This window comes from Lytechinus variegatus, chromosome 16, assembly GCF_018143015.1.
Source record: "Lytechinus variegatus isolate NC3 chromosome 16, Lvar_3.0, whole genome shotgun sequence".
NCBI lineage: Eukaryota > Metazoa > Echinodermata > Echinoidea > Temnopleuroida > Toxopneustidae > Lytechinus > Lytechinus variegatus.
Window position 1 is genome coordinate 1,143,443 of NC_054755.1, and position 16,842 is coordinate 1,160,284.

Sequence of the window (16,842 nt, forward strand, 5' to 3'; positions counted from 1 at the left end):
TGCACATATTCTGTGCATGTTTTGGAACATATCTGTATGATATGCTACTACTAACAATAAACACATCCGTAGATGACGTTTATGCCACTGTTGCAGGGCCCCGGGTGATTACAATCACGTTATGATCTGCAAGAAAAATATTGCAATATTTGTGTTCAGTCACCTTGTTCTTTTAGGGAGTGGCATCCCATTACATGAAAATTTGTTGTCCTTTCAAAAGAGAATTGTAATTGAGTGTAATACATTTTGGTCATAGGACTGATTTATTCTGTTGTTGCCAAAGGCCATTCTTCACCTCTTGTTCCTATACGATAAAACTTAGCCGTTATTAATAGACCTCTATTATAATACATCTTTATTTTGTTTCCCTTTGCAGCGAGCCATCATTAGATTCAACGAATCAGAAAAACAGCTCTCGGGTGGCGACAAAACAGAGAAGACACCCAGTCCAGGGGGAAAATGGCAAAACTAGTCCTCGATTAAAACAAGTGCAGCGGAGAAAGAGACGAAAGCTAAGCAAGTTCAGAAGGCGGATACGACTACAGCGATCAGTGTCAAGTGAGTGATTGTAACGTTCAGTTGTAAATCGATTCCCAAAATCAAACGGGCCATGCAGGAGAGTCGAGTTACAATTGACGCAGATGAATTAGAAATGCATTTAATCAAAGGTCGTAAACTTTATCATGGGAATTTCTACAAGGCGTAGTAGAACCTTTATCTCTCTGTTTCCGTTTTATAGCGTCCCATGAGTTTATAAACACTTGAAGTCATAGTGCAAAACTTACATTTGAAATGTTCAAGCATATAGAAAGAGAACATCCAACAAGGGTCATTTTCAGTTACTCTAATTAACAAATTTTTCTTCGATCAATATCAGAAAATAAAGCCACGAAAAAAGAAATTGACAGAACGGTTTTATAGAAGAGTTGGAAAATTTGTATAACGTATAATTGAGATTATAACATCTATACATAACAAATAAAGTGATTGAATCCAAAATTAATAACCGTTCCCTTTTTTCTATTTACGCAAGGCACTGAGAACAATTTTTGAATAAGTGGTGCTAGTGTATTGTTCAGTTGATTGTCAGATATATTGGACAAGCAAAAAAAAAATGAAAGGGTTTTTGTTCACAAATCTCCGCCATTTGGGAGCCAGTGTTTACGTAATACGCGAAGCTCCCTTGATAGTTTATCAGTACCCTTGGCCATTTCAAAAGCTATAATGATAAAATAGAAAATGTTTATCGAATTTAAGTTTCCCTGAAAATCCATAAAGAACAAGTTTTCTTTCCTAATTGATTTTGCCTGATTGTATTTATTTTTTTTACCTCAAATCAAGCGCGTACCTTATCTACCATGGTAATATACCATTGTTCTTAATGAATAAGACCTACCTTTAATTCCATAAATCTTTATGGCTTTACCAAGACTTACAAGAGTACTGAAAGACCACATTTGTATCTTTGTTGAAGTATAGAGTTTCTATTGTTATCATTAGTCATTGTACCAGGAAGGATGTTCTCAATGTTAATTTTCATTCTCAAGTGTCTGCCCGAGTAGAAGTTTTTTCTTATATAGATGAATTAACGAGGAAGGAAAGAATCACCATAAAGACAGGCAGTAGGGGAGGGGGGGTGAAGTCAACAATGTTTTATAATTTTAACCTTGAACCATTGTTCTCTTTAAAAGCATAAGTAAAGGTAGAAGGCTAAACTCTTATCTCGTTATTGTGTTTATGATAACGAGTACCAAAGCCACACGTACCAATATTTCACCATATCGATTGGTTTTGATTCGGCCTGTAAACAAATTTGAAGTTTTTCAGTCAGGTTTGTTTGCGGTGGAAATGAGCGTGGTGTCATGTTTGAAATGAGCAATACAATAAGCGTAAAACAATGAAAACATTTTTTTTTATTTCCATACGAGCGTGGGAAGCTTAAAATGTTACATTTTTGTGTTTTTGTTTTATTCGTTCATTTTTTGTTTCTACAAATTCCGCTCTTTATTTCATCATTCACCAAAACCAAGAAGGCGTTATTATGACAATTTGCTAAATTACACGAATTATGTGAGAGGTAAGAAAAGACCCATCTTAGATGAATTTATGACTGACTTGTGTGGGGGTATTCAACACTGCGTACGGATGGGGGGGGGAGTAGGGGTCATAGACCTCCAAAAATCTATCACTAAAATAAAACTTTGTATCAAAACACTTTTAAATTCCAAGGATTGTGAATGGTGACCAACTGAATGTTAGGTTTGGATTTAAACATTGCGTATATAAAGCTAAAAGATTTGAATATCTTATGATATTCAAAAGTAAATCCATTGGATTAAAAGGAAATCCGTTATTCGGCTGGTCACTATTTGGCTTGCCATTCTTCATTTAGAATTTTCCCCCATAACCCCATGACTTGCCCACTCAAAAGGTTTGATTCAGTACGCTACTGAGATCATGGACCTACCAGCAAAGGTCCATGCTGAGATTCAAACGATAGGCTTATCTCAGATGAATTCTAATTGAATAATTCAAACTACTTCTCCCATCTTACCCAGATGTTCCAGTTCTTCAGAGTGGCAAGAAGAGAGGTCGGCCTCGTAGGTCATCCTTGCCACCATCTACAGACATGGCAGCCATGATGAGGTCGAGGTTCCAAGACTTTATTCCTACTATCTTAGAAAGACGAACGAGAAATTCTGGATCAGGTTAGAACGGATTTAAACTTTAATACAAAGTGGGGTATTTTGATTATCACCCTTGGGGAGGAACGGCGTGGAGCCCCCACTCAATTTTGGCAGTTGCACGAAATTCGGGACAAACGTCACCGACGACATAATTTGCCTAATCGTACTGTCATTTTCCCCGTCAATTTCATGATTAATCACAACAATACATATTCATTATATGAATGATATTTATGTCCTATTTTTTTTCAAAACATTTCATTTGCTATCACAAGGCTTGTCGTAGCATTCTGATTAAATTACTACTGTTGTGTTCTATAGTCATTTCTTCGATGAACATTGGGCTCGAGGCTGGCCCGCCACCCCTACTAAAAGTAAAATCACTGCATAGAGGCCCAGGAATGTTATCACTTATTTCAATGATAATTTGCTTTTTTCGAATGGTTCGGCTGAATCGCAGAAAGAGAAAGAGACGTATTTTGTCAACGACGGACACCAGTAATTTTTAACACAATGAAGGTGGATATATACAAAATAATGACTTTCCAGTCTGTTTTTTTTTATATCTTCCAACATTCCTCCTGTCATTAAAAATAGCGGTAATATTGACAATGGTTTGAGAATAATGACGAGGATTATGATGATGATCAATGGCACTTATGAAAACCCAATTTTGACTGCCATGAGCATAACAATCTCACTGGGCTTCAAAGTCTTTGTATTGCCCTTCTAAAGTCATTCCCCTTCTCACTTAATATCCATTTAGATCGAATAAGGAATTATCGCTCGATGTACGACGCCCGTAACATTCGTTACGAACTGGAGATCGAGAAGGAACATGCAAAAGTGATGGAGAGACGGCGTCGACTTCGAGAGTGCACCAATATGGAGAATGTCAGCGCTACGGAGACAGACGACACCGCACAGGATGAAGACTACGCACCTCAGACGAAGAAACCACGTGGTCGCCCAAGATCCAAATCTAAAGACGAGAACACTCCAACCACTTCAAAGGCTTCAAAGCAAAGTAGCCCGGGACCACCGCCAGGCGAAGGAACAACAACAGATACAGGCCTTGAAAAAGAATCGGACAGTCCGACCAAACCACTGCGAGTCGTTCTAGACCAGAACACACCCAATCATATTAAACTGAAATTCGTCAATCTTCGCAGTATAAGCACCAACGAGAAACAGGAGGAGGAGGAAGAGATGCCTCCATCCCGGCCACGCCGGCGGGGAAGACCACGCAAGTCCGCCCGGAAGTGTAAGCGCAAGACGAAAAATCTCGGCCCGCCGAAATCCCCGGAACCACCTAAGCTTGAGATCATGTCGCCACGCGAAGATAAAGAAAATGAAAGCGACTACGAAGATTTTGTACAGGTGAATGATTGATGATGTAACTCAAATATGTACGACATTAATTTAGTTCAGAACATGATGTACGTGGTCGGTTTGGTATCTGATGATAAATATAGCTGTTTCTGTGGCGCCAGGGGTGTCAAGAGGGATGTGAACAAGTGTACAAATTTCGGTGGGGGGGGGTTAAGTTAGACATAAATTTGAAAATCATAATAACCAACCCAACATGGCACATATTTCATGATAAAATGTTGCACCCCATGCCTTTATCTTTATCAAAGAATCCCCATTGAATTATATCCACAACATGAAATGATTAGAGCCTTGAAGAACCAATGGCTTCATCAGAACTTCGGTTCAATACATGTAAGTTTCCAACATTCCATAGTGATGTAAACGCCTGTTTTATCATCATTATTATTATTTTTATAGCGTCATTTGAAGCGTCATTTTGCATCGTGTGTAATCTACAAGCCAATGCAACAGATGGTCTCTTGTGTGCTTTGTTTACATACATAACAATTGATTTTTGATAAGTCAGTTCCTCATCCAAAGCTACGATTAGTCCTACATGGTTTCAATTCATGTGGAACAATAATGTAATGTTTGAATGTTGTTACAGGATCCCGACTATGATGTGATTAACCCGGAAGTGACATTGCCAGAGTATGCAAGGGTAATCAGACCGGATCCTCCTCAAGGTAAAAATATATTATATCGAGATCCTTCCCTCTCTGATCATTCTTCGTTATCGCACCCCACGCCCTCACACTCCCACGCAGACGTTCGTAATTTCCTTCATCCCCCCTCCCCGCGCACTCACACATAAACACGTATTTTGTTCTCCAGTCATTATCGTCTTCCTTGTTCTTATGTTTCTTATTTCACTCCGCTATCCTACCCCCCCCCCCCCACACACACACACACACGCGCGCGCGCGTGCACCCCACACACACACACGCACTCGTTCGCTCTTCTGTTCCTCAATATATCGTAAGATATCTTCCCGGTCCTACTGCAAGTTTTCCGGGATTTTCTCCCGACATCAGGACAGAGTTTTTCGGTCAAGGATTACTATACATCATGAAACCGCACATCCGAAAGCTTTGAAATAATTTTGCAAGGGCGCAAGGAATTCGTTAGCGTACTGGCGCAATATGACAATACTTGCACTTAAATCCGCAATTTGGCTGGTTCCAAGCCCAGTATTGGCAATAACTTCAAATGTGCAAATTTTATCTCTACTTTGTTTGAATTGGCGGCGAGACTTTGGAAAGAAAAGGGACAAAAAAAACACAATTTCACCTCCGGTATACGTATATGATACCCTACTTTTCATGCTCCAAACGGGATATGATTCTGGGCCTAACAATCTACTGTAGGTGGTTATTTGAACGTCACGGTAATATATAAACGAAATACCGAAGAGCATGAAAGGTAATTTTCTTCCGATATCGAGACACACTGTTTTGTATTTGTATTTATTTCCATATAAAAAATAAACTATATACATGCTCAATTTAACATAACGTACAGATCATACGTCCCATTTCAGCGGTATTAATGATATACCACTGTTCTTCCATGGGGTCCTTTAAAACATAAATGCATATAAAACAAATTACGAAATTATACATGCATATAAAACAAATTAAATGCATGACAAGAAAGAAAAATAACCGCAACCTACCCACCCATGAAAGAAAAAAAAGCAACAACAGGCAAAATAATTATAGAAAACCGAGATACAACTGAATACTGGATTTAAAACGTAAAATGGTTGAGTTTTTTTTTCAACCAACGCCGAACGTGTCTTTGTGTTTACCTCGTATTTCATGCACTTAAATGTGTAAAATAGATCAAGTTGCTTGTAGCCATTCTCCAACATCTGACCGCGATCGTAAAATGTCAAAGATCACTATGTGCTCTGATGAAAATGTCGTTCTTAGATCTCTAATTATAAAGGAAGTATTGGGATCAAATTATATTTATTGGCACAGACCACCATAGCCGCAAACAAGGATATATTTGCTCGCAATAGTGTTGTCAATTAAAACCAGTGTTTTGATAATAAAGGTCTCCTAATGAACATTTATGAAATACGGAAGTTATAAATTTAATATTTCCGTTATTTGAAGCGTTTTGGCGAAAAGGCTGTATTGATCACAATGCCAATCATGGCTACAAAATCATTGTCCTTTATACCAGTTTTATATTCTGGCGTAGCTTGGATTTGCATCTTAATATTTTTTTTTGGTGGGAGGGGGGAGGGCTGCGCTTAAGGAAATTACTGCCATCCATCATCGAGTAAAATTCTACATACATTGGCGATAATGATGATATTGACAACAGTGTCATCAATAATAATAATAATAATTGTTAAGTTGATGATGATATTAATGATGATAATGGAAGTGTTGGTGGTGGTGGTAATAATGACAATGATGATAATGCAGATGAAAACATTTACAGCTCGATCATACACCATTTTTCTTATTCCGGGACGTATAAATTCTGATTTATACCAATGATACTTGGAAGATCCAATATAGCTTACATTTTAAGGAGACTTTGCTACAAAAGAATGACTGCGCTTTACTGATGTCAATAAAACAAACAAAAGGAAACGTAGGAAACGAAAACGTGACTAATACGAATATCCGAAAGTTTGGCGAAATATTTTAGGCAGGTGAAGAAGGTCATTGGGATTGGTTAAGGGCAAGGCCTATCTATGAGGCTTATGGGCTTTAAATAAATTCAAGTTTCGATTTCAATATACCGTACCAACGGGGAGCGGGAGCCCCCGCCCTTGTAAAATTCAGACCTGTTTGAAGTAATTCCAATAAATGCCAACCCAAATAATGCGAAAGGAAAAGAAAAGTAACAGTAAAAAGGTTTGTCGTTTTGCTCGCTCGCTTTAATACGGGAATATTTATTTGCAACGTCATCCGAATTTTACCTCCTAGGGGAACTATTTCCTTCCTACAATCTGGAACGTAATACAGCAGGGCATAATAGGTTAATTGATCAACAACCTATTGAGTGGGTATCAGGGGTGGATCCAGGATTTTCCAAAAGTGGGGGTGGGCACACATTCTCCCGAAGAAAAATTTGACAAGCAAAATAAATGAATGTTATAAACCTAGTAAATGGTGACTTTTTGAGAATATACCTTAGAATGTTTGCAAACTTTGAAAGTACCTTAATGGCGGTTTCATGTCGCTTATTACAGAATGTATATCAGTCATTGTTGTCATTTTCCTTTAAAGATGAACAAGGCAGTACCACAATTTTTTTCCAGGGGACAGGACGCGTTAATATTTTCGAAGAACCTCGAAAGCGAGTGTGAATTTTTGGAGAATTTTCAGTAAAAAAATGTAGGTTTTCAATTTTTCCCCTTTTTATGTTGAGGGGGGGCTGCCCCCTGCCCCCCCCCCTTCCCGCTGTCACGCCCATGAAAATGAAAGTTTGTTTACTGGAATCTTTAGATGAAATAATACTGTTAAGTAAAGCAATTGTCATCTATCACGTGATCACGTGAAACCTGGTCATCTTGATAATGTCACAATAATAGAGTGCATACTATACACGAAACTGTAAACAATGGTTATGATATGCAAATTAATGACATTCTTTTATCCCTTGTTATGACAGAAATGAAACGCTTTCCACTCAATAAGAAACTAGGAGAGACTGTCCTTCATAGAGCAGCATCGCAAGGAAATATGGTGAGTAGACGAATGAAAGTCATAATGGTGGGAAATATTGTTACTTGGCATACGCTTCCTTCATAATTGGGACTTATTTATGAACATTTTCAACTAATATATCTTTTGATAGGATCCGTTTACTTTCCCCTTTAGATATGATCCTCAAATATGGTATTACTTTTTCCCGTTTAGTTATCATTCCGCATGCTTTTCTTCTCCATTCGTAATATGTTTTTAAAATAAGAAATGGATAATTCTGACTCCAAATTTGACTTCACTGCGGCAGTTATTCTTGAAGGTTATAAAATTTTGTTGATATGAATTTGTAAATTGGAGCTGACAGTATTCCGCGATACGGAGAAAATCACGGAATTAACGGAAAATCCAATTATCAGGCCCCAAAACTCTAAACTATGACTAATTAAGTAAATATAATGAAAATCGAATAAAGATCTAGTAAAACAAAGCTTTAGGTAGTGAGCCACCCCTCCCCCCCCCACTCAAATCTGCAAATCAAGCAATGTTTATACTGTAGATTTTCCGTGTTTTTTTTTTTTGGGGGGGGGTGCATTTTTGCTATCTACAATTGCTTAAAGTCGCCAAAGAATACAGAATGTGATGTGTATAATACGGAAGAACATATCACTGGTATTTTAGAAACAGAATAATGGGGTCTCTAACCTAGAGTAGCTGAGATTTTGCGAAATCAAAGAAATGCTCTTAACATGCGTGAATAAATATGCAAGGATTCTTCTGGCAGCTTACTTTATATAATAATCTTGACATGATGAAACATCATTGCCTTTTTATACTAATAATTCAAAACAAAATTATGTCTTTGACAGGAAATACTTTCGTATTGCATCGACTACCGGGTCGTTGACGTGAACGTTCGTGACAATGCAGGTTACACGGCATTACATGAAAGCTGTGTCGAAGGCCACATCGACGTCGCTCAATATCTTCTCAGCCACGGGTCCGACGTCAACGCCAGCGCCGCAGACGGTACAAGGTAAATAACATCGAAGGCAAGACGCAGATCATCGTTTCTGATTGAAAATCTAATTTTGTTTTATTATATCTCTTTCTACAAGGATTACGTTTTATAATGATTTGAAAGCTGCAAATAATTTACCGTCTGTAACTTAATACATTAACCCTAAAAGACTACAGGGCTAGTTAAACTCTATTACAATCCTAACTCTAAACCATATGCCCTATGAAATGCAAATGTTGCAGGGCACTGTTGCAGGAGCATGTGTCGTGTCACCCTATTTTAACGTCTAATGATATTGATCGTATGATCATGATGATCGCGACGGAATACGCCACGCACGTCACCCATAATACAATCTACAAAATCAATAGTTGCGCTTGCGGATTATTTGCCCAATTAGATGCAGTCATCTTTCGCTCAATAAAGGAATTTACTACTGATACTGAATTTGCTAATATACGGGAGTGATCTTAAATCATTTTTTTCTTCAAAAACAAAGAGTGTGCCAAAATGAAATAAGATATATTTTTATTATGTTGCAAAGATTCAAAATTATCTGTCACAGTTATGCCAACGTCTACTGATTTCAATGTTAGTCATACTTTTGTGTTCGATTTTTGTCAAAAAAATCCTCTCAACGATACTTCTCCATCACCCAATAAATAAGATTGACATCCTTGATTTGAATTTCTCTAACGTTTTGATGGTTATTGTTTTCATGTTAGGCCCATCCACGACGCTGTTGATAATGATCGAGTAGAGCTAGTCAGACTTCTGTTAGCGTATGGTGCTGATCCCTTCCTTGCCACAAACACAGGGCGTCAGGTTACCAAGTTAGCCCTCAACAAGAGCAGCGAAATGAAGACATTAATATTCGGTAAGTATTCACTGTCTATTTTACTGATCCTAGATAGACAAAAAACTGGAAATATTCGGCTAATTTCAGCTACTGACAATAGTCATATTCCAATCAATGGTCCATGGTGTCGGTACCTTTTGTAATTTGGAGGGCTACTCTAACAATAACAAGTAAACAAAACAATAACAATTCTTTGAAGGCAATGTCTGTCAAGCCGATGATCTGTTAATCCGAACCTTAGTTACAGCAGTGAGATTGAAAGCGACCTTACTCGGAATGACCTTCCCCTCTTCGGGTAGGAATAAGATTAGCGGAGTTTAGATTAAACACAGGTGGGTGTTTCATAAAGCTGTTCGTAAGTTATAAGAGCGACTTTAAGAACGACTGGTGATCCTTTCTTGTGGTAAATGTTACATTCATTGTCGACGGTTTAAGCGCGTAAGAAAGGTTCACCAGTCGTTCTTAACTTTATGCTTTATGAAACGCCCCCCCCCCCTAAGATTGTTATCATGAAGTAATTTACTAGGTATTCTTTATATTTAAGGTTTTGTTTACATATTTTTTTTTTATTTAGAGAACAAATATTTGAAATTGATTGGAAATTTTGGATACATTATGTACCGAATCGTGATCCGAATTCATACAACCGTTTTTAAAAACATACGTTACCTCACTAAAGGATGAAGCTATTGTCTCGTAATGAGTTAATTTATCTCCGTTTATATTGTTATAATAATATTGTATATTTACCGTGATATTTTCAGGATATTTGCAGGATGTCAATGGGGACAGGTCAAAGCTGGAACACGCTCCGCAACACGCTCTTGATTACCAGTGGAGTTTCAACGGATCATGCAGTGTATTCGGTAAGAACAGAAATACATCTCTCTTTTTTTTTGGGGGGGGGGGCACCCTTATCGTCCAATTCGGAACGTTTCATAAATTGATTGATGTTGATTGGGATTTGCGGTATCATCAGGGTTTTTTTACACTTGTTACTCGTTCGATATGAACCTTTGAGTTACAAGTTTTCGTTTCCTAATTGCGTAAGAATGCGTCATTTCCGAGACATGTACATCATTTGCTGATTAAATAGTCACAAAATATCGGACCGCGCCAATTCGCGTCTTATTTGTGTGATTTTTTTATCGCTTGTTCTTAGAGATGCAGTCACGAATAAGTTTCCCATTGTGCTTCCTAACAAGTACACACTGTTGTAGAAAACCTGGCAATTTCCGTGTCTAGCCACGGGGGCTAGACCCATCACTTTGCAAGAAATAAGACCTGGGGTCCGTTGCAGAAAGAGTTACGTTTAAACGCAAGTCAAAAAATCAATGCAAGTCCCAAATGCGCGCTGTTGATTGGTTGAAAATCAAGTTACGCTTGATTTTTAGAGTTACGATTGATTGCAACTCTATCTGCAACGGGACTCTCGTCGATTAAACCAGACACCCGACAATTCTTTGAACGTTCTCTTTTCCATTACCAATAGGGGGTTAATTACGTTAGGCCTACAGTGTGAAAGCACATGTTGTAGGCCGTTTATTCCCGAGAACAATGTGGAAACAGGTGAGAAATGCCTCTTCAGTAAATGAGCCTTAGAGGGTTCATTAAGGCGCTCCATCCTCGGGTTATTCCATGTCAATATCCATACATAATAGTGCCCATCAATAGCATTCCTTGGGTAGGGAGGGGGCGCAGGGTTAGCATAGGGGAAAGATGTCACATCCAGACAAAATTTGAACCTTTTTTTTGGTTTGCTTGTCAGAACATTTTTTGCAATTTTGACAAGAATTTCTGGGTATGCCACTCTCTATTCTGAGAATGAGACAAAATGACATTTTCGTTGCTCTTCCATGTAATGTTTTCCAAGTGTTACTTGCAGCTATGAAAGTTCCGGATATTTTTGTAATAATCCCTGGTAGGTGTTTCATAAAGCTGTTCGTAAGTTAAGAGCGACTTTAAGAACGATTGGTGATCCTTTCTTGTGGTAAATGGTAGATTCATTGGCGATGGTTTAGAGCGTAAAAAATGATCACCAGTCGTTCTTAACTTACGAACAGCTTTATGAAACGGACCCCTGGTTGTTGTTTAAGATTTGCGACGCAAAAGCTGCCACGCGGGTAATTGGTGACAATGTTTTTTGCACGAAACAGCTCCTCTCCTTTTGTTGCGTATAACGACAGATAATGGACAGATAAACGCATCGCAGATTTTGATTTGTAATTCTAAAGCCGAGTAATATCATAGTATGTGATTGCCATTGTATCACGATCGCTGTTTTTTCTCATAGAATCGAACAGCAGTTCTGAGACATACATCTTTGCTGATGTCCCTGGACCTGATGAAATGAAGAAACAAGAGAGTGGTGACGAAGATGAAGGAGTATTCTTTGAAATGAGTGATAAAGCCATCCTACCGTCTTACAATATTCGCATGGACAATGATGATAAGTAGGTTGAAACCTGTCTACCCTAATTCTTCTTTAAAACTGTTAGTAAATACATTTCAATATTTCAAATTTCTATAAAGAAATCTAGCTTGATGGTTTATATACATATTTTTTTGTCTTAATATATAAAAAAACTGATATAGGTGATATTTCCGATTATCACGTTGAAATCACTGGGTTAAATCAGTTCTCATTAACTACTGAATTGTATAAAAAAAGAAGATTTTAGTATCTTGGAAAATCAGTCTATTATATATCAAAAGTGTTTCATGGTGCTGGGAAAACATATTCTGGATTGTTAGGAATCCTTTGAACAACTCAACTTGATGGTTGTGCTACATACCAGATGATTTATTCGAAATTGCCAATTAAGAAATATTGAAGTCAAAGTCCGTTTTAACATCTCTTTTTCTTGTACAGATTCCGAAACTGGCTGCTGTTCTCTGACGTTTCAGAGCGACTATCCGTGACAAAAGAAGAGCTTCTGAAGACGTACCCGGATCTGGAGCCTGTCTCACTGTCGGAGTGTCAGTTCCGCCAAGCAGCTCAAGAATCTCAAATCATGAAGTCGACACTGAAGAGAAGCAGAGAGGATGACAGCATTGTTGACCCGGAAGTGAAAGGTGAAGATGTTGTATTACTCGAGTTGAATGATAGCCTCAGGAACATTCTTGGTATGGAATTGAAGTACGTGAGGTGATACCAAAACAAAAATATCGACAAGACTAGGGACTTGTTTGTGCAAGGAGCAACGTAGGATGCATGCAAAGTCAGAGACGGAACTCTCTACAAAGAGGACAGGAGTGTTATTGAAATACCACATATGGCTTGCTTTGGAAGCACCACAGTCTCCAGTGCCGGTTTATGTTTCAGAACATGGAACAATCTCCCTTCGAAATCGCTACATTTGGATAATCTGAAAAGGTACTTTGATTATCCATTGCCAAAGTACTTATGAAAGTGAGATGGGTGCTAATGATTTGAATTCTTCATGTCGGATCCCTGTGGGTTTCTGTCATGACCGTATCCTGGAAGTGTAATCATCGGTACCTGATTGCAAATTGTGTAATAATCATTATTGGTAGTTAAGCAATAACTAAACTTAGATTACATACGCTGCACTGATTACATATCATAATGTTTATATTCCGCTTTTATAAAGTGTTTAATGAATCTGAACGACGGAGTTAACAGAGGTTCAGTGAGTAATCGTTTAGCAGTTGATAAAATGCTAATGACCAACTTTAATTTAAGCACAGTTAACATGATATTACGAATTGTTAGTTTCTTGATATTTCAAGCAGACCAATAAAAGCTTCATTCCGGAAGGAAACCGCCTTTCACGCAAAGTGAAAGTGAATAAAATCTGCTCGCTTGCCATGATTATGAAAGCTGTTTTATAAACATGTATGACTGATGATTACAGAGATGATGATTTTTTTTTAAATCATTTTGCCTTTAAATTCATTTTGCATTTAGGTTTGTGTTTTGGGGCCTCTTTTCTAGCACTAGAAAGTACTTGCATTAGCTTCTGGCTAACTTTTTCTTAATCTCCAACGCAATATGCTTGGATCTATTGGAAGTATGGTGTACAGCACAGTGAGGGATGTGATTTATGACATATACATTTTATTAAATATGTACATATATCCAAGGGCACTGGGTCATGTTCATATGATGTCTCATTATAAATACTGTAGGGAATAACTCTACATACAAGTTTCAACTAAAGCGTAAGGTTGTGATTTTTTTTGTGCTGAGTTATGTTGTTGGCTCATTGTTTAGCCTCTGTTGGTATTAGGGATACCATTTGAGTTGTTCTCTTCACATGAAGTTGCACTTCATATTGTACTGTATAATGGACTACTGTATTCATGAACGAGGTCAATTCTATTTAAATATTGCGTTGTATATCATTTATCGCTGTCGTTCACTTGTAAGATGTGTTTTCGTTGATGAATTTGTTTTTAAGTTTAAAGTGTAGCTGAAATACGAGTCAACACGAAACGATAAATATAATGCTTTATACTGCCATCGACGTATCAAAAATCATTTAAAAGAGTCATGATACCATAGCAACCTCTACCCCCTGCCCCCCTCTCTCTCTTCCCCTACAAAGAAGCAAATTTCATATCATGTACCTATGTGACGGCACCTATAGATGTATTTCAAGTAAAGTCCTGCATATATGAAATGGAAAACCTATTACCAGTCCTGCAGTATTTTGATTGGTTACTTAATAATTTATTTTTGTATTTATTTATTAGAACATATTTAATCAGGTACAAAAGATCAGTATAAAACTGTTTTTCATCAATGACCTGATGAAAACAAAGAACATCATAAATCATCAAATCACACATGAAAGTAAAGTCAAAATCTAAATCAAAGATAACAATACTTAGTATCATAAATAAACAAATATTGTTACTTAAATGATAATATGAATCAAACTAAAATATTTCAAATTATTAAATGGGAACAGTAACTAATTTTAAAACTACTAATTGTATAATTTATTTGCTGATAAAAACAACGAACAATGAAATAATAATAGAAAATCGAGTGAAAAAAATCTGTTATAAATGTATGTCTAACTATAAGATATCAAAGGGTTAAGATCATTAAAAATACAAGCAATGTAACATTAATGTTAAAGAGGAATAGGGGAATTGTATATTACAACAAATAAAATATAAGTAAAGGTTATTATGGACAAAATCATTTGGATTACCAATACTATCTGAAAAGTATTTAAATTGCATCCAAATTCAGTTTTTTCGTACTTTCTCCATTTTCGGTGGCAGCAGTGGGATAACATCCCATGTCATCAAAATAGCCAACACTGTATAATCATAATACTGGCGCAATTACTTTATGGTGCGTTTCCTCGTTTTATTGTTAGATGTAAATGTTCGTTGTACATCAGACGTTTTATTTATTTACGTCTTCCTATTGCAACCTGTTACTCAATAAATGGTTGACTCGTTTCCAAGATATATTCTGTTTCATGCTTCCTGCTTGATATGGTCACCCCTTGGGTTGATGGCAACATCTGGGGAACGTTTCATGAAAGTTTTATCCACGGTTACCATAGAAACAGTGTCTCTCAGCCAATCAGAATCAAGGAAAGTTTGTCAGATATGACAACTTGTTGGACAAAAATGTTGATGAAACGCTCTCCGGTTATTCAACATACATCAAATCAAAATTTAAAGAAGTGAATTTGTAAGCTTACACGAAATTTCAATATAGCTTCATCTCGCGCCCTGATGAGCTCGTCGATTCCATCACCTCTTGATATGCCAGAATGCATCATTCTGTTCTCTCAAACACTTAGTCTTAAAAATTATACACGATAAGATTATAGGTTAAGCACGAATTTTGACCTATTCTTGAGCTCCACGAGCTGACCAAAATCTCTTATGTCATATCATGGTGGGTGTGTATTTACGAGGATAATCCTACCCAAAGATTGTCAGCTGAGCTTTATAACGTTTACGAGGACGAAAATTGACAAAATTTGCTCCCTCGCAACTTGTTTTTTTTTTTTAGAAATGTACGATGTTTGGCTCCCTCAAAATCTTTGGCTCACTATGCCACTGATAGTATGATAATTCATTGTCTTTTAGTTTCTCTTTCGATTTATTCCTTAATGTTCATTGAACAAGATTTAGCCTGTGTAAATTTGTAACAGGCAGGAGATAGTAATATGAAACGCATCTATATTTGCAATCTCTCTCTCCCACACATACACACCCACCCACGCACACACTCCCCATCTCTCTCTCATTACTTGTATCAAGTTCAAATTCAGGAATAGAAAATGAATGTATTTTCAGTCTGAAGTTGAAATTCGATTATGGTAAACTACCAGCATGTCTGTGAAGCCCATTCAAGGTTTCATTGCCAATATTTGTTCTATTTTGATTCAATGCCATGTAGGTTAAGACCTTGTGTACATCGCTGTTTTTTCATGCGTGTCATGCATCCAACTTTTTTTTCACTTTGCTTAAATTGAGAGGTACTGCAAGGGGGCGGTGGGTAAACGCCCCCCCCCCCCCCCTCATCCACCCCAATGACTTTCCAATTAAAGGTGAAAGAAAAAAAGAGACAGAAGAAATTGAATAAGGAAGAGCGGAGTAGGAAAAGAATCAAAGGGACGGTTTGGGTAGTGTAACTCTAGCTGTTACACCTGGGGCCCGTTGTTACACCTGGTGGGTGTTCCATAAAGCTGTTCGTAAGTTAAGAGCGACTTTAAGAACGACTGGTGATCCTTTCTTGTGGTAAATGATGTAATACATTGGCGATGGTTTATCGCGTAAGAAAGGATCACCAGTCGAAGTCGCTCTAAACTTACGAACAGCTTTATGAAACGGGCCCCGGTTGTCTTGCCCTGCCCCCCAACCCCCTCAGTTTCTATATCCACACACAGAAACTTGCACATGCGCGAAACTCAATACAACCAAAGATTGAAGAGTTTATGGAAACACTATCCTCCAGTTAAGAGGTGTCGATACTGCAGGGGGGCGGCAGAGCAGGGGCGATCATAAAATGAATATTTTCATACATTGTGTTGAATTCGTACTTCGATGAAACACGATTGTTATGTGTTATCATACTTATCATATCAAATACAGATTGAGGGCAATGCAAAGGTCTCATATTCAAAAACCTCGTGAGGCTCTGCCCCCAAACCTGACAGGGGCCGTAATCGGTCGCTGGATGGACCCAACACAGTAATATGTTTGATAAAGGCACGGTATAGATTCCTTATA

General features: G+C 37.6%; 1 protein-coding gene across 1 annotated transcript in view; it reads left to right on the top strand.

Moving 5' to 3' along the window:
* LOC121430370 overlaps positions 1-13,157 on the top strand; it is a 40,298-nt gene extending 27,141 nt beyond the window's left edge. The window contains 11 exon segments of the mRNA XM_041627658.1: positions 377-451; positions 453-558; positions 2,559-2,708; positions 3,454-4,067; positions 4,669-4,747; positions 7,701-7,774; positions 8,602-8,768; positions 9,479-9,630; positions 10,377-10,478; positions 11,906-12,065; positions 12,485-13,157. Of these exon segments, the coding sequence (XP_041483592.1) occupies positions 377-451; positions 453-558; positions 2,559-2,708; positions 3,454-4,067; positions 4,669-4,747; positions 7,701-7,774; positions 8,602-8,768; positions 9,479-9,630; positions 10,377-10,478; positions 11,906-12,065; positions 12,485-12,764 (1,959 nt within the window). The 3' untranslated portion in view covers positions 12,765-13,157.
* Positions 13,158-16,842: the final 3,685 nt, after the last annotated feature.